This window comes from Gigantopelta aegis, chromosome 5 (genome assembly GCF_016097555.1).
Source record: "Gigantopelta aegis isolate Gae_Host chromosome 5, Gae_host_genome, whole genome shotgun sequence".
NCBI lineage: Eukaryota > Metazoa > Mollusca > Gastropoda > Neomphalida > Peltospiridae > Gigantopelta > Gigantopelta aegis.
Genome location: NC_054703.1, coordinates 6,634,315 through 6,659,579, shown reverse-complemented (window position 1 = coordinate 6,659,579; position 25,265 = coordinate 6,634,315). Strand labels below are relative to the sequence as shown.

The window sequence follows — 25,265 nt, the reverse complement described above, 5'->3', positions numbered from 1 at the left end:
ATCTTTCTATACTCGTCTGGTGAGTTTAATGTTATTTATTAACACACTACAAGACCACAACTCACCAACAACTCATACTGTGGAGGAGCATCTTTGGAGGAGCATATACTCGTCTGGTGAGTTTAATGTTATTTATTAACACACTACGACAAGACCAACAACTCACTGTGGAGGAGCATCTTTCTATACTCGTCTGGTGAGTTTAATGTCATTTATTAACACACTACAAAGACCAACAACTCACTGTGGAGAAGCATCTTTCTATACTCGTCTGGTGAGTTTTCTAATGTCTATTCATTTATTAACACACTACAAGACCAACAACTCACTGTGGAGGAGCATCTTTCTATACTCGTCTGGTGAGTTTAATGTCATTTATTAACACACTACAAGACCAACAACTCACTGTGGAGGAGCATCTTTCTATACTCGTCTGGTGAGTTTAATGTCATTTATTAACACACTACAAGACCAACAACTCACTGTGGAGGAGCATCTTTCTATACTCGTCTGGTGAGTTTAATGTCATTTATTAACACACTACAAGACCAACAACTCACTGTGGAGGAGCATCTTTCTATACTCGTCTGGTGAGTTTAATGTTGTTTATTATTAACACACTACAAGACCAACAACTCACTGTGGAGGAGCATCTTTCTATACTCGTCTGGTGAGTTTCATGTTATTTATTAACACACTACGACAAGACCAACAACTCATTGTGGAGGAGCATCTTTCTATACTCGTCTGGTGAGTTTAATGTTGTTTATTAACACACTACGACAAGACCAACAACTCACTGTGGAGGAGCATCTTTCTATACTCGTCTGGTGAGTTTAATGTTATTTATTAACACACTACAAGACCAACAACTCACTGTGGAGGAGCATCTTTCTATACTCGTCTGGTGAGTTTAATGTTATTTATTAACACACTACGACAAGACCAACAACTCACTGTGGAGGAGCATCTTTCTATACTCGTCTGGTGAGTTTAATGTTATTTATTAACACACTACAAGACCAACAACTCACTGTGGAGGAGCATCTTTCTATACTCGTCTGGTGAGTTTAATGTTATTTATTAACACACTACGACAAGACCAACAACTCACTGTGGAGGAGCATCTTTCTATACTCGTCTGGTGAGTTTAATGTTATTTATTAACACACTACAAGACCAACAACTCACTGTGGAGGAGCATCTTTCTATACTCGTCTGGTGAGTTTAATGTTATTTATTAACACACTACAAGACCAACAACTCACTGTGGAGGAGCATCTTTCTATACTCGTCTGGTGAGTTTAATGTTATTTATTAACACACTACGACAAGACCAACAACTCACTGTGGAGAAGCATCTTTCTATACTCGTCTGGTGAGTTTAATGTTGTTTATTAACACACTACAAGACCAACAACTCACTGTGGAGGAGCATCTTTCTATACTCGTCTGGTGAGTTTAATGTCATTTATTAACACACTACGACAAGACCAACAACTCACTGTGGAGGAGCATCTTTCTATACTCGTCTGGTGAGTTTCATGTCATTTATTAACACACTACAAGACCAACAACTCACTGTGGAGGAGCATCTTTCTATACTCGTCTCTGGTCTTTAATGTCATTTATTAACACACTACAAGACCAACAACTCACTGTGGAGGAGCATCTTTCTATACTCGTCTGGTGAGTTTTATGTCATTTATTAACACACTACGACAAGACCAACAACTCACTGTGGAGGAGCATCTTTCTATACTCGTCTGGTGAGTTTTATGTCATTTATTAACACACTACAAGACCAACAACTCACTGTGGAGGAGCATCTTTCTATACTCGTCTGGTGAGTTTAATGTCATTTATTAACACACTACAAGACCAACAACTCACTGTGGAGGAGCATCTTTCTATACTCGTCTGGTGAGTTTAATGTTGTTTATTAACACACTACGACAAGACCAACAACTCACTGTGGAGGAGCATCTTTCTATACTCGTCTGGTGAGTTTTATGTCATTTATTAACACACTACAAGACCAACAACTCACTGCGGAGGAGCATCTTTCTATACTCGTCTGGTGAGTTTATGTCATATTAACACACTACAAGACCAACAACTCACTGTGGAGGAGCATCTTTCTATACTCGTCTGGTGAGTTTAATGTCATTTATTAACACACTACGAGACCAACAACTCACTGTGGAGGAGCATCTTTCTATACTCGTCTGGTGAGTTTAATGTCATTTATTAACACACTACGAGACCAACAACTCACTGCGGAGGAGCATCTTTCTATACTCGTCTGGTGAGTTTAATGTCATTTATTAACACACTACGAGACCAACAACTCACTGCGGAGGAGCATCTTTCTATACTCGTCTGGTGAGTTTAATGTTATTTATTAACACACTACGAGACCAACAACTCACTGCGGAGAAGCATCTTTCTATACTCGTCTGGTGAGTTCTCGCTTTGTTTAATTTCACATTCTAAGGGAAGCTAATACAAACGACTCTCCTTGAACTTGTCTCATCACATTCATCAACATTGTTGTCGTTGTCATAATCATTATTTTACTGCCATACTTACCACAACCACCTCCACCATCATCATCATTATCGTTATCATCATCATCATCACCATCACCATCGTCATCACCACCACTATCATGACATCACCATAATAATAATCATCATCACTACCACCATAACCATCACCACCACCATCTTCATCATCACCACCACCATAACCACCACTACCCCCATCATCATCACCACCAAAACCATCATCATCATCACCACCACCATCGTCATCACCACCACCATCATGACATCACCATAATAATCATCATCACTACCACCATAACCATCACCACCACCATCTTCATCATCACCACAACCACGTCATTACCATCATCATCATTACCACCACCACCACCATCATCATTACTATCACCACCACCATCATAGCCATCATCACCACGACGACCACCATCATCACATCATTATCATCATTTATGTTTCTAACTGCATCTTTAAATCTCTCCCAGTTTCTCTGTTTCTCTGTAATTTTCTTTTTCTCATTTCTCTATCTCTCATTAACATTAATTCATTCATGTATTTTTAGTTGATGGAATCATTTATTTGAGTAAACTAAAAGACCAGAAAAGGATATACAGTCGACTGACCAACAAGAAGTTGTACTTCAACATCTTCAGCCAAGGAGACAAAAAGGTTAGTAAACTATTGATGCAACTGTATGTGTGTATGTATGTGAGTGTGTGAGAGGGGGGTATTTGTGAGTGTGTGAGAGGGGGGTATTTGTGAGTGTGTGAGAGGGGGGTATTTGTGTGTATTTGTTTGTGCGTGTAGTGTACATGCGTGTTGTGCATATTTTGGCTGTGTATATTTGTGTGTGTCCTGCGTTTCTGTGTGTGTATGTATTGTATTTTTTGTATATGTGAGAGCGAGAACAAGAGACAGAGAGAGAGAGAGAGAGAGAGAGAGAGAGAGAGAGTGTGTGTGTGTGTGTGTGTGTGTGTGTGCGTGCGCGCGCGCGCGCGTGCGTGCGTGCGTGCAAGTCACTGAGACTTTGTTCCCGCAGTATGTATCTTAACGTTGCTACCATAAATATCACAACGGCAAAAAGCGGTTTTCCAAACTTGATAATTCCACCTTGTTTCAAGTAGTCAGCAATGTATAACAATGTATACCGTGTATATAAATGTATACCGTGTACATAATGTATACCATGTATATACTGTGTTATTCTTCTTTTCCACAGATCATCACCATCAACGGAGCAAGAATTATTAAAGGGGACATAACCGCTGACAATGGAGTGCTACATATTATTGACAGATTTATCTCCCCTATTGAAAGTAACGCGACACTGGCAGAGTATTTGGAAAAACCGTTGATCAACCATTTTAAATTCACGTACGTTTGTTAACAGGTCCGTAGGAACTGGTAGAGAGGTGGGTCGTGTCCTCCCAGTTGAGGAAGAAAATGTACGTTTTATCGATCTAGTCCATATAAATAAAGATAAAATATTTTGTTTGTTCCGGTTGTAGGCCTAGAGGTTGTGACCCCGACCAAGAAATTGTGCCAACAAACCCCCGCCACCCACCACCTCGCTCCAAATATAATTCCTACGGTTAACCAATTTCCTCTTTCAACTGCATTGATTCCAGACATGCAATTATTATTGGTATTTTGTTAAAGCCGAAATGCAACTTTAAAAAATGTCTCAATAGCTAATCCAGCACTGATCAAGTGGGGAATAAAATCTGTTGAGTAGGCCTACGTCTTTAAATATAACATTTCTTTCTTTGATCACGTGGGGGGGGGGGGGGGGGGTTGGGGGGGGCGGGGGGGGGGATCTGATGGCATATTTGAAGGGCCTCCTCCCTCCAGTTCCTTTCTTAAAATCGTATTATATATATGCACAAAACGATCAGAAACATACTGGAAATGGAGACCCTGTTGTCCTAAATAAAGGAAGGAAACGTTCTATTTAATAACGCACTCAACACATTTTATTTACGGTTATATGGCGTCAGACATATGGTTTAGAACCACACAGATATTGAGAGAGGAAACCCGCTGTCGCCACTTCATGGGCTACTCTTTTCGATTAGCAGCAAGGGATCTTTTATATGGACCATCCCACAGATAGGATAGTACATACCACGGTCTTTGTTACACCAGTTGTGGAGCACTGGCTTGAACGAGAAATAGCCCGACGTCTTGCCCCTGTCCTAAATAAGAACATTTATTTATTTACATGTAAGTGTAATTTTAGTAGTTAGTAGGGGACTTATTTAGGCGCGTGTTCAGGGGTATCTAGACTGGCGAACGAAGTTTAGGGGGTTCGAACCCTGACCCTAAATCCACCCCCGCACACGCGTCTGTTGTTCTGGGAAACATTTTACAATGGCAGCAAAAAGGGGACAGTGTCTTTTAATAGTCATGGAATTAAATTATTTGGTCGATATTAAAGTAGGCGTGTTCAAGAGGCCGAGCGTTCGCAAATAACTTGATTGGTACCATCGTCTTCTATATCACATTCATCTAACGTTAGGCGCAAAACCCATTCGCGAATCAGACCCCCCCCCCCCCCCCAACATGCCTACTGTAATATAGTTAAAGACTAGTTTTAACCCGTGAAAATGGGTCCACACTAAGTTTGCTTAATCTACACATATATACGCATTTGGATAAAGTTACAATGGTTTTTCTTACACACCCGTTCGTGAGAACATCATTCGTTATTTTTTTATAACACATACTTGATTACACATGTACGTGTGTTAACAATTTCGAGACATACGACTGGCTGCCCCTAGGTAGTGACCAGGTCACCAGTGCCATACATCCAATGAAAAAACAGCACGATCGAAATCGATTACATTGTAACATATAGTTAACCTGACAATAATTTGTCTGTGACGCGTAAGTTAGCTACAAGTGAAAGGGTTGTAAACAATTTTTAGTCGGAAAAGATGTTAAACTTTGCTTAAAACCTGGTTTTTGAGGATGTTTAAGAAATAGAATAATACATTCGTGTCCGTTAGATACCATTTATCTTACAACTCGTTGTTTAAAAATGTATCAAACTCGCTTTCGCTCGTTAGATATATTTTAAAACAACTCGTAAAATAAATGTTATCTAACGGCCACTCATGTATTATTATCTCCGACACCAGAGTGTGACGATGAAACGCAAAAATACCCTTAAAAAGTAGACTAGAACTCGGCTTCATAACTATTACTTCTCAAAGGTACGTGCGGGGTTGTTTTAACTGTGAAAAATTATTTCGTGGCATTACAAATTTATACCAGGATGACCAGAAACACTAATTAAAATTGTTAAAATGTTTGATTTTGAATATCAAAGGAAGTCCCCAATACTGAAAAAAAAATACGTAGTAGTGTTTAAAAACTAGAGTCTGTCACTTTAATAAAGTTATAAGACATTTTCATTGAACACTGCAGGTCGATCGTCAAGGCAAAGATCGTGGTGCCCAAGTTAGGCGCAGAGACCAGAAATCGCAGTCTATTCTTTACGTCCTTCACCCCGTCTGACAACTTCCTGTTGCCTATGCCGGAATACGGAAAAGATTTACTTTTCAGCGATTGGGATCAGCTGATAAAGGTGAGTGAATGTTTTAAAACTCGTCATCACTGCAACGACTAGTATGTTAATTAGTCCTCTTTTGTAAGTATGTATGATTAATCACAGTTATTAAATTATCCAACATAAAAGTGAAGATTATATCCTCGAGTGTTAATTTTTCGTTGGGTTACCTTTGACGTTAAGTAGGCCCCTATAGTTGGGACCGCGGACACTTTCAAAATATGACTACAATGATAGTGATTTTGTTTTATTCATCCCCGATAATATAGATGGTATTATGTATATGATCCAGTTCACGAATACAATAATTCAAAATAGAATGTGGAAGTATGTTTCAAAATTATAAAATATGTATGGGCATGCTAACCAAACGGACGTAACCAAATAGGTTTCGTTAAAATATGTCATTTTTGGATGGTCTACCTCATCAGATAGATATGCATTAGTTCAATAATATTTTTGATTATTTGGTGAATTTTACTTGTTCTATTTATAATTTCAGAATTTAGAAAAAAACTAAAAAACAACATTGTTTATATTTATCTGTGGATAGGAAGGTCACTTGACAACAGTGCCAACAAATATTCTGTGTTATTATATCTATAGTCCTTCTCACAGGGAACACCTTTTTTCATACTATGGAATTTATTACAAGTTATTTATTTGTGAGTTGATTGTTTTCCATTTTTACTTTTCTTCATAAGTGAAGCCAAACTGAAATTATTTATGAAAAACACTTTTGTAGGAGGTTGGGACAGACTATATAAATCTGTTACATGTGTATTAGGAGGTTGAGATCTAGATCACCTGAGCAGGCTGTGGAGGTTAGGTCAGAGGATGAAACCTCCTCGGTGAACCCATTGGGGTCTTTTTCCCCATCCCAACCAGCAAGGAAGGAAGGAAATGGTTTATTTAATGACATACATTTTATTTATGTTTATATGGCGTCAGACATATGGTTAAGGACCACACAGATATTGAGGGAGGAAACCCGCTGTCGCCACTTCATGGGCTTCTCTTTTCGATTAGCAGCAAGGGATCTTTTATATGCGCCATCCCATAGACAGGATAGTACATACCCATGCCTTTGACGTACCAGTCGTGGAGCACTGGCTGGAGCGAGAAATAGCTCAATGGGTCCACTAACGGGGATCGATCCTAAACCTGTCACACATCAAGCCGTGCCCAATGAATGGTATATATCAAAAGCTGTCATATGTGTTGTCCTATCCAATGAAAAGTACATATGAAAGATCCCTTGCTGCTAATATAAAAATGTAGATGTTGCAGATTTCCTCTGACTGTTTATGTTAGAATTACCAAATGTTTGAGTTGATATCCAGTAGCCAATGATTATAATTAATCAATGGGTTCTAGTGGTGTTGTTAAACAAAACAAACTTTAAACTCAGCTGCCATTACCTGCACAAAGTATATTAACAAATACTGTAATGTTATATTCTATATAGCTATAGCTAAAACTATGTTTTATTTGTCTTTAATGAAACTTTCCTGTCCTTTGTTGCAGGTCTATAAAGCACATTTGATACCATACCAAGTTACCTTCCTTCCCAGTGTGGGTGATGTTCCTGATGTCGAGTCCTTGCATGGCACGCTTAAATTTTCACGCTTTAATGGGGAGAGTAAGTGTCTATAGTAAAAATTAATTAAAATACAGTATTTATATTATAATACAATATTCATAGTAATTATACTGAGCAATAGTAGGACTTGGGAAAGTAAGTGTATATGGTCAAAATTAAGTGAAAATACAGTATACTGAGTGACAACAGAAATGGGTGAGTTTTTGTAGTGAAAATTATATTAAATACAGTATTCATAATAAAATACTAAGCGGCAGTAGAAATTGGGAGTGGAAGCTTGTGTAGTGAAAATTTAGTGGAAATACACTATAATGAGTGACAAAAGAAATGGGTGAGTTAGCTTCTGTAGTGAAAAATAAGTTAAAATATGGTATTTATAATAATATACTAAGCGACAGTAGAAATTGTGAGAGTATACTAAGTGACAAAAGAAATGGATGAATTTTTATAATAAAGATTAAGTGAAATACAGTATTCATAATAATATACTGTGTGACAAAAGAAATGGAAGAGTAAGCTTCTGCAGTGAAAATTAAGTGAAAATACAGTATTCATAAACAAATACCAAGCGACAGTAGAAATAGGGATTGGAAGCTTCTGTAGTGAAAATTTTGTAAAAATACAATTATACTGAGTGACTAGAAATGGTTGAGTTTTTGTAGTGAAAATTAAGTGAAATACAGTATTCTTAATAATATACTAAGTGACAGTAAAAATTGGGAGAGTAAGCTTTCCTAGTGAAAATTAAGTGAAATAAAGTGAACAGTATACTGTGTGACAAAAGAAATGGATACATTTTTGAAGTGAAAATGAGTTTTTGTAGTGAAAATTAAATGAAATACAGTATTTATAATAATATACTAAGCGACAGTAGAAATTTGGAGTGGAAGCTTCTGTAGTGATGACTAAGTGAAATAAAGTATATTGAGTGACAAAAGAAATGGATACATTTATGTAGTGGAAAATTACACGAAATATAAAGTACAGTATAGTGAGTTACAAAAAAATGGTTGAGTTTTTGTAGTGAAATACAGTATTCATAATAATATACTGAGTGACGAAAAAATGCATAAATAAATAAAATAAAATATATTGTCTCATTCACAGTGTACATCTCCAACAATCAGGTGAAGGCCAAGGTCATACAAGCGAACATTCCAGTTGCTAATGGCGTACTACACGTCATTGACAATCTCCTCTACTTCAAATACCAGAACATCATACAGAAAGTTCAAACAACACAGGGTGCAAGGTATAGTGTTTTTAAAAATTTGGTTTTGTCTCAGTATTTTTTTCTTGTTTGTTTTTTTCTATATTTTCATTATAATGACAGGCATAGGTGTACAGGCTCCTATTTTTGTAAGGGTGGGGGAGCAGGGTGGATTTTGCCCAAATTAAACGAAAATGCCTGAATCTGGATAACAATATTTCTTCATATTAGCATTACTGCCAAACAGCTGTAAAGGTTTGCAAATTTTTTTTTACATGGATTACAATTAATTTTGAAGGTAGAATGATAGAAATTCATAGTAAAAAAGGTCTCGGGGTTAACATATTTTGCCTGTATATTATTATCAGTTTTGCCCGAATTTGAGAATTTGCCCCTGCCCTCCCGTCTTGTACACTTATGATGTCAGACAGCTGATGTCAGGGCTTTAGATTGCATCAAAGTTAAGACTTTAAACATTGTGCCCAAAACACATACTTGTATGCCTAAAATAATTATGCTGACCTCGAAATGTTTCACATTAAAATCACTGATATACATGTATATCAAGTTTTACTTAGGTTAAAATAACTTGAAAATGCATTTGTGAACATCCACAATTTTTTATATGCAGTTTCCCACAGACAAGAAAGCACATACCATGGCCTTTGACCAGTTGTGGTGCTCTGGTTGGAACGATGGAAAAACCCAATCAGTTGAATGGATCCACCGAGGTGGTTCAATCCTGTGACACAAGCACCTCAGACGAGCGCTCAACCCACTGAGCTAAATCCTGCCCCCTGATTAATAAGCAACTTTTTATAAAAAATAATTGTTTTACATTTACAGCAAAATGTCGGAACTACTTTCTCGACTACCTAACGATGTCCTGGAGCGCCTCTCCACCCTAAACAACAACTACACACTGTTCGTCCCCACTGACTGGGCGTTCGGGAAAATCCCCATCTCGCGGCAGCGGCAGATGGAAGGATCAGATTCTGCAAGTCAGCACTTCTTACAAAATGTAAGTACGCTATTTTCAAGAATTTTATTGTTAAAACAACAAACAAACAAACGTGAAACAAAAAGAGAAGACACTTATTATAAAATGTCAGTACACAATATTCCAGTGTTTTATTGTTAAAACAACGACAAACAAACAAACAACGAAACATGAAAAAAATAAAGAGAAGACAGTTATTACAAAATGTCTGTGAGCAATATTCCAGTGTTTTATTGTTAAAGGGACATTCTCATTATGCAGTTAGTCGTACCGATTAGTCGTACCGATTAGTGAGCAATATTCCAGTGTTTTATTGTTAAAGGGACGTTCTCATTTTACAGTTAGTCGTACCGATTAGTCGTACCGATTAGTGAGCAATATTCCAGTGTTTTATTGTTAAAGGGACGTTCTCATTTTACAGTTAGTCGTACCGATTAGTCGTACCGATTAGTGAGCAATATTCCAGTGTTTTATTGTTAAAGGGACATTCTCATTTTACAGTTAGTCGTACCGATTAGTCGTACCGATTAGTCGTACCGATTAGTCGTACCGATTTGTCGCATGTCATCGAATCATACTGTGAGAACACCTACATGTAAATCGGAACGACTTTAGTCTTGTACGTTCCAATTTTTGTCGGGTTGACAAATTGCATGTAACCAATCGCAAAATGAGAACGCCACTTAAATCAAAACAAAATTCATAAACAAACAAAAACAATCTGTTTCCGTTAACTGTTGATGTTGTTGAAAGTAATTTGTTCACGTAATGTGTATTTTTTAAGATGATGATTTCGGGACTCCAACTGTGATATTGATAGTTATCAATGCAGTAATTAACATACATATATTTTTAAAAATTAAAAACAAAAAGAAGACAAAAACAACAAAAGTTAAGATTCACAAAATATTCCAATATTTTAGTAAAAAGAAAAAAAAACCCAACCACTCCCCAGGGCTTTTAAGATATAATTATATTAAAATAATTTGAAACATATTTCTGATTATGTGCAACTCTTTAGCAGCTAGTAGTAACATTACTTCACTAAAAAGACCTTGGTGTGTTCAGAACAGACAAAATGTCTATTATGCCCAAATTAGTAAACTCTAAAGCCCACCCCACCCACCCAAACAATAAAATAAAAAATATTAAAAATATTAAAAATAAGAAAGAAAAAAACAACAACAATAGCAACAAGAAACAAAAAGAAACTTAAGATGTTTGAAGGAAGGAAGGAAATGTTTTATTTAACGACACACTCAACACATTTTATTTAATGTTATATGGCGTCAGACATATGGTTACGGATCACACAGATATAGAGATAGGAATCTGCTGTCACCACTTCATGGCCTACTCTTTTCCATTAGCAGCAAGGGATCTTTTATATGCACCATCTCACAGACAGGATAGTACATACCACTGCCTTTGTTACACCAGTTGTGGAGCACTGGCTAGAATGAGAAATAGCCTAATGGGCCTACCGCCTGGGATTGATCCCAGACCGACCGCACATCACCGAGCACTTTATCACTGGGTTACGTCCTGCCACTTAAGATGTTTAAAGTCTTGGGCAAGAGTGTAGGACAGACAACAGAAACGATTATTTAATTAAACATTGTTTACTCTGTGTGTATATATATATATATATATATATATATATAAGCATGAAAATATCATTATAAATATTTCATTGTCACGTATTAATGTTTGCGGTTTCAGTTGCTGTATGGACACATAGTCCCGGGGCACATTCTAAACTCTGAAGATCTGTCCCATAACCAGAAGTTAACAACATTTGACAACAGAACTATCCGAGTTGTTAACATCAATGGAGGTAAGAGTTTGTACATACATGTATGTGTTTTGTTTTGTTTAACGAAACCACTGGAGCACATTGATCATCGGCTATTGGATGTCAAACATTTGTTAATTCTGATTCGTAGTCAGTAGAGGAAACATGCTACATTTTCTTAATGCAGCAAGGGATCTTTTATATGCACTTTCCCACAGACAGGAAAGCACATACCACAGCCTTTGACCAGTTGTGGTGCACTGGTTGGAACGAGAATAAAACAATCAATTCAGTGGATCTACTGAGGTGGTTCGATCCTGCAACACAAGCACCTCAGGCGAGCTAAATCCCAGACTTAGAAGAAGCCCTCTGTATTTGACACAGACTTAGAAGAAGCCCTCTGTATTTGACACAGACTTAGAAGAAGCCCTCTATATTTGACACAGACTTAGAAGAAGCCCTCTGTATTTGACACAGACTTAGAAGAAGCCCTCTGTATTTGACACAGACTTAGAAGAAGCCCTCTGTATTTGACACAGACTTAGAAGAAGCCCTCTATATTTGACACAGACTTAGAAGAAGCCCTCTGTATTTGACACAGACTTAGAAGAAGCCCTCTATATTTGACACATACTTAGAAGAAGCCCTCTGTATTTGACACAGACTTAGAAGAAGCCCTCTGTATTTGACACAGACTTAGAAGAAGCCCGCTATATTTGACACAGACTTAGAAGAAGCCCTCTCTATTTGACACAGACTTAGAAGAAGCCCTCTGTATTTGACACAGACTTAGAAGAAGCCCTCTGTATTTGACACAGACTTAGAAGAAGCCCTCTGTATTTGACACAGACTTAGAAGAAGCCCTCTGTATTTGACACAGACTTAGAAGAAGCCCGCTATATTTGACACAGACTTAGAAGAAGCCCTCTATATTTGACACATACTTAGAAGAAGCCCTCTGTATTTGACACAGACTTAGAAGAAGCCCGCTATATTTGACACAGACTTAGAAGAAACCCTCTGTATTTGACACAGACTTAGAAGAAACCCTCTGTATTTGACACAGACTTAGAAGAAGCCCTCTATATTTGACACAGACTTAGAAGAAGCCCTCTGTATTTGACACAGACTTAGAAGAAGCCCGCTATATTTGACACAGACTTAGAAGAAGCCCTCTGTATTTGACACAGACTTAGAAGAAGCCCTCTGTATTTGACACAGACTTAGAAGAAGCCCTCTGTATTTGACACAGACTTAGAAGAAGCCCGCTATATTTGACACAGACTTAGAAGAAGCCCTCTATATTTGACACATACTTAGAAGAAGCCCTCTGTATTTGACACAGACTTAGAAGAAGCCCTCTATATTTTCCCATGTAGCAGTAAAGTATATATTTTATATGCACTTTATCATTTCTCACCTTATGACGTCAATTTTTGATGGGCTTTTCTCGCTAAGACATAAAAACTGCACTTGAAGCCAAAATGCCATTGTTCATGAACTACGATGTGCATACAGATTTCAATTTAAATATGTCCCTTATTTCGGTATCAAATATACCCACCTTTTCTGTGCAATCAATGCTTTAAAAAAGAAGCAATTCTGGAACTTTGGTCTGACTTTTTTTGGGGGAGGTGGGGGGCCTAAAATCAGGTACTGTCTACAAAAAGGATTGGGTACACATAGAAATAACCTAATGGGTCAGCATGCATCAAACAAGCACTTTACCACTGGGCTACGTCATGCCTCCTCAATTAACTTGACCTTACAAGCTGTCCTTTGAGAACAGGTGGACGGTATACAGAGTGGCTGTTACTGTGAACCTTTAACTTTTCATTACAAGCTGTCCTTTGAGAACAGGTGGACGGTATACCGAGTGGCTGTTACTGTGAACCTTTAACTTTACCTTACAAGCTGTCCTTTGAGAACAGGTGGACGGTATACTGAGTGGCTGTTACTGTGAACCTTTAACTTTTCATTACAAGCTGTCCTTTGAGAACAGGTGGATGGTATACAGAGTGGCTGTTACTGTGAACCTTTAACTTTTCATTACAAGCTGTCCTTTGAGAACAGGTGGACGGTATACCGAGTGGATGTTACTGTGAACCTTTAACTTTTTATTACAAGCTGTCCTTTGAGAACAGGTGGATGGTATACAGAGTGGCTGTTGCTGTGAACCTTTAACTTTTCATTACAAGCTGTCCTTTGAGAACAGGCGGATGGTATACAGAGTGGCTGTTGCTGTGAACCTTTAACTTTTCATTACAAGCTGTCCTTTGAGAACAGGCGGATGGTATACAGAGTGGCTGTTACTGTGAACCTTTAACTTTACCTTACAAGCTGTCCTTTGAGAACAGGTGGATGGTATACCGAGTGGTTGTTACTGTGAACCTTTAACTTTACCTTACAAGCTGTCCTTTGAGAATAGGTGGATGGTATACAGAGTGGCTGTTACTGTGAACCTTTAACTTTACCTTACAAGCTGTCCTTTGAGAACAGGTGGATGGTATACAGAGTGGCTGTTACTGTGAACCTTTAACTTTTCATTACAAGCTGTCCTTTGAGAACAGGTGGACGGTATACCGAGTGACTGTTACTGTGAACCTTTAACTTTTCATTACAAGCTGTCCTTTGAGAACAGGTGGACGGTATACAGAGTGGCTGTTACTGTGAACCTTTAACTTTTCATTACAAGCTGTCCTTTGAGAACAGGTGGATGGTATACAGAGTGGCTGTTACTGTGAACCTTTAACTTTTCATTACAAGCTGTCCTTTGAGAACAGGTGGATGGTATACAGAGTGGCTGTTACTGTGAACCTTTAACTTTTCATTACAAGCTGTCCTTTGAGAACAGGTGGATGGTATACAGAGTGGCTGTTACTGTGAACCTTTAACTTTACCTTACAAGCTGTCCTTTTGGAACAGGTGGATGGTATACAGAGTGGCTGTTACTGTGAACCTTTAACTTTTCATTACAAGCTGTCCTTTGAGAACAGGTGGACGGTATACAGAGTGGCTGTTACTGTGAACCTTTAACTTTACCTTACAAGCTGTCCTTTGAGAACAGGTGGACGGTATACAGAGTGGCTGTTACTGTGAACCTTTAACTTTTCATTACAAGCTGTCCTTTGAGAACAGGTGGATGGTATACAGAGTGACTGTTACTGTGAACCTTTAACTTTTCATTACAAGCTGTCCTTTGAGAACAGGTGGACGGTATACCGAGTGGCTGTTACTGTGAACCTTTAACTTTTCATTACAAGCTATCCTTTGAGAACAGGTGGATGGTATACAGAGTGGTTGTTATAACAAAACTTTTAACTTCACATTTCAAGGTGTCGTTTAAGAACAGGTGGCTGGTATAGAGAATGGCTGTTATAATGCTGACTTGCCGTATTATGATTTCAGAGATGTTTCTTTAACTTGAACTTTACATTACAAGCTGTCCTTTGAGTCAGGTGGCTGGTATAGAGAGTGGTTATAACGCTGACTTGCTGTATTCTGATTTCAGAGACGTTTCTGGAGACGTCATTGATGCGGGCGCAGTTAGAGGTGTCGAACATCGGCTGCACCAACGGCATCATCCACCTTGTCAGCAACGTGCTGTTCTACCACAACTTCTCTCTGTGGGAAGCCATCGGCAACATTCCACTCGTCAGGTGGTGTAACTACTCATAGTTACTCAAGGAACACCTATGTGTTGTTATCGTTACTCTTCAAAAAAAGTAGGGAACCTAAAATATTAATATTAATATCAACTATTAGACCGAACATACATTTTGGTCACAGACATCCTAGTAAAGAATGTTCAGGTCTCTTTATCAACACACCGAAACACATTCCACAGTTTGCACGTGCATCATGCAGTTGCCCCGTACACGTGCGTGGGGTGTCATTCTCGATTTTGACAATTTCCAGGAAGGTCGATTAATCACTGTAGAACATTATGTCTGTCAATCTTTTTCATTTTGTTGATCATACAGTTGTTACTGTTTTGTCTTTAGTCATTTTTATTGTTTCAATTTGGGATTTACTGATGATAAAAAACGTCAACTTTCAAATTTCACTTCTGACCCCAATTGTCCTTCAAGATCTTTGGTAGTCATAATACCTACTGTAATCCTGAACTACCGGTTGTAATATTTGCCCAATTAATTCACTATTACTATTATCATATAACCATTCCCCACAGCTAATAAACCTTACAGTTTCAATAGTGGTAAGTATACACAGAAACTGTATGGATCGAGCTGTGATATATTTTCCGGGAATAAAAATACAAAATGTAGATTTCCTTATATGCATATATTAAAGACAATATTTTGGGAGGAACATTGAAGTTCTTTCTGTTTCTTTATGTCTGTCTCTCTTTCTCTGTCTCCATCTCTGTTCTCTCTCTGTCTCTGTTCTGTCTCTCTCTCTCTATATATATCTGCCTCTCTCTCTCTCTCTCTCTCTCTCTCTGCCTCTCTCTCTGCCTCTCTCTCTCTCTCTCTCTCTCTCTCTCTCTCTCTCTCTCTCTCTCTCTCTCTCTCTCTCTCTCTCTCTCTCTCTCTCTCTCTCTCTCTCTCTCTTATCCTCTCCTCTCTCCTCTCTCCCTCCCTCCCTCCCCCCTCCCTCCTCCCCTGTCCCCTCTCTGTCTCTCTCTGTCTGTCTGTCTCTCTCTCTCTCTCTCTCTCTCTCTCTCTCTCCTCTCTCTCTCTCTCTCTCTCTCTCTCTCTCTCTCTCTCTCTCTCCCTCCCCCTCTGTCTGTCTGTCTGTCTGTCTGTCTGTCTGTCTCTCTCTCTCTCTCTCTCTCTCTCTCTCTCTCTCTCTCTCTCTCTCTCTCTCTCTCTCTCTCTCTCTCTCTCTCTCTCTCTCTCTCTCGCTAAACAATTCTAATTACTTAAAGTTTCCTTTCCTATTTGTGTGTTCTTTCTTGCAGCATTATGCATTCGTTTGCCCTGAGATACCCGGATGTTGAGACTGCCCTGACATCCTCCTCCTCTGGACCAATGACAGTCTTCATAGCATCCAATGCGGTCCTGCAGTCTGCTGGCAAAATCGCCTTGGAAACGCTCAAGTCATACCCACACATTGTCCAGCAGGTGTGTGTTATTACATGCTAGTGAAGAAAGGAAAGGAATGTTTACATGTAGTTAGAGCACATTGATGTATTAATCAGGCCTCAAAAACATAACGTGTGTTTCCGGTTTAGAGATCTAACATAATTTTATGTAGTGACCATGAAAAACAAAATCAGCAATCTACATGTAGATTCGGAACACGTCGGCCGATTACGATTTCTTGATTTGATTCAATTTTAAAAAAAAGAAAAAAAAAAGTTCCTACTCTACCTATTTTATTCATTGATAAAACTTGGAACATATCTTTTTAGGCCTCATCAGCTAGTGGATATAATTTTTTTATCATTCTGACATATAGACTTTTTTTTAATGACACCACTAGAGTTCATTGATTTTTCCGCTATTGGATTGCAAACATTTGGTGACTTTTGACCAATTAATTTATCTTGGAGGAAACCTGCTACATTTTTCCATTAGTGAAAAAGGTAGGTTACCCTTTTATATGCACTTTCCCTCAGACAGGACAGCACATACCATGGCTTTTGATATACCAGTCGTGGGGCACTGGTTGGGATGGGGGAGAGAAACCCAGTCAGAAAATGGATCCACTGAGGTGGTTCATTCCTACAACGCGAGTGGTCTACCACCTAAGCTACCAACCCCTACAATTGTCTGTGACACTTTTTAATCATCCACAACATCAGTTTCTGTGCTAATTCAGGTTTGCTGCCGGAGGGTAAAATGGGTATGGTGCTATACCCAAATTTATTTTCAAATTTCAAATTTTTAAGATTTTTTTAAAGTTGACTCTTTGACAACATTAAAGGTCCTGTGACTCTTTATCATTAGTGTATGATTTTCTTAAATGTAACCCAGTTTCATTCCTTGTTGGGTGAGGCCCCTCCATACTCCCTACACACATTTGTAAATATTCAGTTTTCATAGCGGCTATAGTTGAGGCCATACCCAAAAATTTTAACTTCTTTTCTGACAGAAAAACACTGGCTATATGGGTGAGGCCCTCCATACTCCCTACACACACATACCATTCATAAATATTCAGTTTCATAGCACCATACACACCCTCAAACTCTTCTTTCTGACAGAAACACTGGCTACTATAGGGGTGAGGCCCTCCATACTCCCTACACACATTGTAAATATTCAGTTTCATAGCACCTTACCCAAAAACTTCTTTCTGGCAGAAACACTGGCTATATGGACTATATTTGAATTTTTATTCATCATGATATTTTTTTGCCATGGTCATATCCTTAATATTGCAGGAGTTGGCTAGATCCCGCACATACCTTATAAAATGGTTTTGAATTGTAAAGTCGTGTTTCTATTCCCAGGCTCTTCGTGGACAGATAGCACAAGGCCTGTTCAGTTCCTCGTCTATAGAACGCGATGTGGAAGTGGAAACGATGGCCGGCCGCAACCTGTCAATCTTTAAGGAACAAGTCACGTATAAACCCAGTACGTACACAGTTTTAATACTTTATTACCTACATTACTATGTTCAATATCTGTGGATCTTTAAAGAACAAGTCACGTATAAACCCAGTACGTACACAGTTTTAATACTTTATTACCTACATTACTATGTTCAATATCTGTGGATCTTTAAAGAACAAGTCACGTATAAACCCAGTACGTACACAGTTTTAATACTTTATTACCTACATTACTATGTTCAATATCTGTGGATCTTTAAAGAACAAGTCACGTATAAACCCAGTACGTACACAGTTTTAATACTTTATTACCTACATTACTATGTTCAATATCTGTGGATCTTTAAAGAACAAGTCCCGTATAAACCCAGTACGTACACAGTTTTAATACTTTATTACCTACATTACTATGTTCAATATCTGTGGATCTTTAAAGAACAAGTCCCGTATAAACCCAGTACGTACACAGTTTTAATACTTTATTACCTACATTACTATGTTCAATATCTGTGGATCTTTAAAGAACAAGTCACGTATAAACCCAGTACGTACACAGTTTTAATACTTTATTACCTACATTACTATGTTCAATATCTGTGGATCTTTAAAGAACAAGTCACGTATAAACCCAGTACGTACACAGTTTTAATACTTTATTACCTACATTACTATGTTCAATATCTGTGGATCTTTAAAGAACAAGTCACGTATAAACCCAGTACGTACACAGTTTTAATACTTTATTACCTACATTACTATGTTCAATATCTGTGGATCTTTAAAGAACAAGTCACGTATAAACCCAGTACGTACACAGTTTTAATACTTTATTACCTACATTACTATGTTCAATATCTGTGGATCTTTAAAGAACAAGTCACGTATAAACCCAGTACGTACACAGTTTTAATACTTTATTACCTACATTACTATGTTCAATATCTGTGGATCTTTAAAGAACAAGTCCCGTATAAACCCAGTACGTACACAGTTTTAATACTTTATTACCTACATTACTATGTTCAATATCTGTGGATCTTTAAAGAACAAGTCCCGTATAAACCCAGTACGTACACAGTTTTAATACTTTATTACCTACATTACTATGTTCAATATCTGTGGATCTTTAAAGAACAAGTCCCGTATAAACCCAGTACGTACACAGTTTTAATACTTTATTACCTACATTACTATGTTCAATATCTGTGGATCTTTAAAGAACAAGTCCCGTATAAACCCAGTACGTACACAGTTTTAATACTTTATTACCTACATTACTATGTTCAATATCTGTGGATCTTTAAAGAACAAGTCACGTATAAACCCAGTACGTACACAGTTTTAATACTTTATTACCTACATTACTATGTTCAATATCTGTGGATCTTTAAAGAACAAGTCCCGTATAAACCCAGTACGTACACAGTTTTAATACTTTATTACCTACATTACTATGTTCAATATCTGTGGATCTTTAAAGAACAAGTCACGTATAAACCCAGTACGTACACAGTTTTAATACTTTATTACCTACATTACTATGTTCAATATCTGTGGATCTTTAAAGAACAAGTCACGTATAAACCCAGTACGTACACAGTTTTAATACTTTATTACCTACATTACTATGTTCAATATCTGTGGATCTTTAAAGAACAAGTCACGTATAAACCCAGTACGTACACAGTTTTAATACTTTATTACCTACATTACTATGTTCAATATCTGTGGATCTTTAAAGAACAAGTCACGTATAAACCCAGTACGTACACAGTTTTAATACTTTATTACCTACATTACTATGTTCAATATCTGTGGATCTTTAAAGAACAAGTCACGTATAAACCCAGTACGTACACAGTTTTAATACTTTATTACCTACATTACTATGTTCAATATCTGTGGATCTTTAAAGAACAAGTCCCGTATAAACCCAGTACGTACACAGTTTTAATACTTTATTACCTACATTACTATGTTCAATATCTGTGGATCTTTAAAGAACAAGTCCCGTATAAACCCAGTACGTACACAGTTTTAATACTTTATTACCTACATTACTATGTTCAATATCTGTGGATCTTTAAAGAACAAGTCACGTATAAACCCAGTACGTACACAGTTTTAATACTTTATTACCTACATTACTATGTTCAATATCTGTGGATCTTTAAAGAACAAGTCCCGTATAAACCCAGTACGTACACAGTTTTAATACTTTATTACCTACATTACTATGTTCAATATCAAGTCATCTAAACCCAGTAAAGAATAAGTATTACCTATATACCCAGTACGTATACAGTTTTAATACTCGTATTACCTACATTACTATGTTCAATATCTGTGGATCTTTAAAGAACAAGTCACGTATAAACCCAGTACGTACACAGTTTTAATACTTTATTACCTACATTACTATGTTCAATATCTGTGGATCTTTAAAGAACAAGTCACGTATAAACCCAGTACGTACACAGTTTTAATACTTTATTACCTACATTACTATGTTCAATATCTGTGGATCTTTAAAGAACAAGTCACGTATAAACCCAGTACGTACACAGTTTTAATACTTTATTACCTACATTACTATGTTCAATATCTGTGGATCTTTAAAGAACAAGTCCCGTATAAACCCAGTACGTACACAGTTTTAATACTTTATTACCTACATTACTATGTTCAATATCTGTGGATCTTTAAAGAACAAGTCCCGTATAAACCCAGTACGTACACAGTTTTAATACTTTATTACCTACATTACTATGTTCAATATCTGTGGATCTTTAAAGAACAAGTATAAACCCAGTACGTACAGTAATTACCTTACTTCAAGTCACGTATAGTACGTACACAGTTTTAATACTTTATTACCTACATTACTATGTTTTATCTGTGGATCAGGACTTTTAGGTACGTACACAGTTTTACATTTATTACCTACATTACTGTTCAAAAGAGGTAAGACTGTGGTTTTAAATTAATGTACAACTATGTTCTGTGGATCTTTAAAGAACAAGTCACGTATAAACCCAGTACGTACACAGTTTTAATACTTTATTACCTACATTACTATGTTCAATATCTGTGGATCTTTAAAGAACAAGTCCCGTATAAACCCAGTACGTACACAGTTTTAATACTTTATTACCTACATTACTATGTTCAATATCTGTGGATCTTTAAAGAACAAGTCACGTATAAACCCAGTACGTACACAGTTTTAATACTTTATTACCTACATTACTATGTTCAATATCTGTGGATCTTTAAAGAACAAGTCCCGTATAAACCCAGTACGTACACAGTTTTAATACTTTATTACCTACATTACTATGTTCAATATCTGTGGATCTTTAAAGAACAAGTCCCGTATAAACGAGTACGTACACAGTTTTAATACTTTATTACCTACATTACTATGTTCAATATCTGTGGATCTTTAAAGAACAATGTCCCGTATAAACCCAGTACGTACACAGTTTTAATACTTTATTACCTACATTACTATGTTCAATATCTGTGGATCTTTAAAGAACAAGTCCCGTATAAACCCAGTACGTACACAGTTTTAATACTTTATTACCTACATTACTATGTTCAATATCTGTGGATCTTTAAAGAACAAGTCCCGTATAAACACAGTACGTACACAGTTTTAATACTTTATTACCTACATTACTATGTTCAATATCTGTGGATCTTTAAAGAACAAGTCACGTATAAACCCAGTACGTACACAGTTTTAATACTTTATTACCTACATTACTATGTTCAGCTATCTGTGGATCTTGGGGAGTCACATTGAGGCTCACGTGATAAACCCATCTGGTGTTCAACACAATTAATACTTTATTACCTTTGATTACTATGTTCAATATCTGTGGATCTTTAAAGAACAAGTCACGTATAAACCCAGTACGTACACAGTTGTTCTAATACTTTATTACCTACATTACTATGTTCAAGCTATCTGTGGATCTGGGGAGAACAAGTCACGTATAGGCTCAGTACGTGACGTGGTTGATGACATTATGGTGTTCTAACACAATACTGTTATATATATATATATATATATTTGATTTCCAGCTATCGGGGTGGTGGGGAGTCACATTAAGGCTCATGTGATGGTTTAATGACATCTGGTGTTCTACACAATACACTGTTTTATATATATTACCTTTGATTACTATGTTCAATATCGGTGGATGGTTAAAGGAGTCACGTTAAGGCTCACGTGACAGTGGTAATGACATTGGTGTACACTCACTGTATATATATATATATTTGATATCTGCTATCGGGTCTTGGGGAGAACAAGTCACGTGATGGTTGAACCCAGTACGTACACTAAACACAATACTTTATTACCTACATTACTATGTTCCAGCTATCTGTGGATCTTGGGGAGAACAAGTGATGGTTGATGACATCCAGTACGTACACAGTTCTAACACAATCACTGTATATACCTATATATATATATTTGATTCAATATCGGGGATCTTTAAAGAACAAGTCACATTAAGGCTCATGTGATGTTTGAATACATCTGGTGTTCTAACACAATCACTATATTATATATCTTTGATTTCCAGCTATCGGGGTGGTGGGGTAGTACACATTGAGGCTTTATTGATGGTTACTATGACATCTGGTGTTCTAACACAAGTCACTGTATATATATATATATAGTTTGATTTCCAGCTATTACGGGGGTGGGGGGGAGTCACATTGAGGCTCACGTGATGGTTGATGACATCTGGTGTTCTAACACAATCACTGTATATATATATATATATTTGATTTCCAGCTATCGGGGTGGTGGGGAGTCACATTGAGGCTCACGTGATGGTTGATGACATCTGGTGTTCTAACACAATCACTGTATATATATATATATTTGATTTCCAGCTATCGGGGTGGTGGGGAGTCACACTGAGGCTCACGTGATGGTTGATGACATCTGGTGTTCTAACACAATCACTGTATATATATATATATATATATTTGATTTCCAGCTATCGGGGTGGTGGGGAGTCACATTAAGGCTCATGTGATGGTTGATGACATCTGGTGTTCTAACACAATCACTGTATATATATATATATTTGATTTCCAGCTATCGGGGTGGTGGGGAGTCACATTGAGGCTCACGTGATGGTTGATGACATCTGGTGTTCTAACACAATCACTGTATATATATATATATATTTGATTTCCAGCTATCGGGGTGGTGGGGAGTCACATTGAGGCTCACGTGATGGTTGATGACATCTGGTGTTCTAACACAATCACTGTATATATATATATATTTGATTTCCAGCTATCGGGGTGGTGGGGAGTCACACTGAGGCTCACGTGATGGTTGATGACATCTGGTGTTCTAACACAATCACTGTATATATATATATATATATATTTGATTTCCAGCTATCGGGGTGGTGGGGAGTCACATTAAGGCTCATGTGATGGTTGATGACATCTGGTGTTCTAACACAATCACTGTATATATATATATATTTGATTTCCAGCTATCGGGGTGGTGGGGAGTCACGTTAAGGTTCACAATCACTGTATATATATATATATATATATATACTCTTCAAAAGAAGAAACGCAAAACCACATTGTCGTAACATTTGGAGAATTGATTTAATTATTGAATGGTGAGTCCGATAATTACCAAATGTTGCAGGATTGTTCACAATTCACTCTAGTCCATTGTGAGTAAGTGATAGGACACACCACCAAGGTCAAGGTCATCTGGAGTCAATACCGGGTGTGGCCTCCGCGTGTGTTGACAACTGCCTGGCACCGCCTGCCCATTGAAGCAACCAGAGTACGGATGACGTCCCGGGGGATGGTGGCCCACTCGGCCTGCAAGGCTGCTGCCAGCTCGGGCAGGGTCTGGGGCTGTGGATGTCGCTGTCGGAGGCGTCGGTCCAACTCGTCCCATAGATGCTCAATTGGGTTCAAATCCGGTGATATCGATGGCCAAGGAAGGACATTAATGTTGTTGTTCTGTAGGAAAGCCATTGTGAGACGTGCTGTGTGAGGCCTGGCGTTGTCATGTTGGAACACTGCGTTGGCGTTGGCCATAACTGGAACGATGTGTGGCCGGAGGATCTGGTCAATGTAGCCCTGTGCATTCAGGTATCCCTGGTGGTGGACCAGGTCAGTTCTGCCAGTGTGTGAGATGGCTCCCACACCATGACACTACCCCCGCCGAATCTGTCCACTTCCTGCATAGTTTGCCGCATAACGTTCACCACGACGCCTATACACGCGACATCTTCCATCATGACGTCGGAGCAGAAATCGGGACTCGTCACTGAACCACACCTATCTCCATCGCAGTTGAGGCCATTGTCGATGAATCTGGCACCTACTGCAGTCGGAGTGGACGGTGTTGTGGTGTTAAGATGACACCTCGAACTGGACGTCACTGTACGAATTCCTACCTCACGTAGGCGGTTCCGTACGGTCTGGTCGGATATCCTGCGCAAACCTGATTTCCAGCTATCGCTGTGGAGGTGGCAGTAGTCAAATCGTTCCCGAAGGTGGCGTACCCGGATGTAGCGGTCCTGCTATCGGGGTAGTGACCCGTGGTCGACCACTGTAGGAGGTCACGTATATATTGCTGGTATTTCCCAGCTATCTGGAGGTGGTGGGGGGACATATGGAATGCCCTGGCAACGGCCGTTCTGGATTCGCCTGCGTCTAGTCGGCCGATGGCATTGTTTCTCTGCGGTTCACTGATCGTGGCATGTCCTGGATTGTCAACTGTCGGCCAGATACAGAGGCCAGGCAAGCGAACACCCTGCACTTTCCACTGTCGGTGTTCATGTTGGTGGGGAGTCACGTGCAGTGGTCATGGTTTGCACGTGGCTGCGTTTTTGCGAATATTCACATTTAACTTTATTGTACAGCTATCTGGGTGGTGGGGAGTCACCGTTAAGGCTCAGAATCAATGACCTTATATTCACA

General features: G+C 38.2%; 1 protein-coding gene across 3 annotated transcripts in view; it reads left to right on the top strand.

Annotated features, from left to right (window-relative positions):
• The window catches only part of LOC121373221, a 124,727-nt gene that overhangs the window by 68,223 nt on the left and 31,239 nt on the right, over positions 1 to 25,265 (top strand). For all 3 annotated transcript variants that reach the window (XM_041499710.1, XM_041499711.1, XM_041499709.1), the window contains 10 exons: positions 3,130 to 3,236; positions 3,787 to 3,941; positions 6,000 to 6,159; positions 7,669 to 7,783; positions 8,852 to 8,996; positions 9,801 to 9,975; positions 11,677 to 11,791; positions 15,261 to 15,408; positions 16,674 to 16,836; positions 18,171 to 18,294. In XM_041499710.1, the coding sequence (XP_041355644.1) occupies positions 3,130 to 3,236; positions 3,787 to 3,941; positions 6,000 to 6,159; positions 7,669 to 7,783; positions 8,852 to 8,996; positions 9,801 to 9,975; positions 11,677 to 11,791; positions 15,261 to 15,408; positions 16,674 to 16,836; positions 18,171 to 18,294 (1,407 nt within the window). The remainder of the gene's footprint in view (positions 1 to 3,129; positions 3,237 to 3,786; positions 3,942 to 5,999; positions 6,160 to 7,668; positions 7,784 to 8,851; positions 8,997 to 9,800; positions 9,976 to 11,676; positions 11,792 to 15,260; positions 15,409 to 16,673; positions 16,837 to 18,170; positions 18,295 to 25,265) is intronic.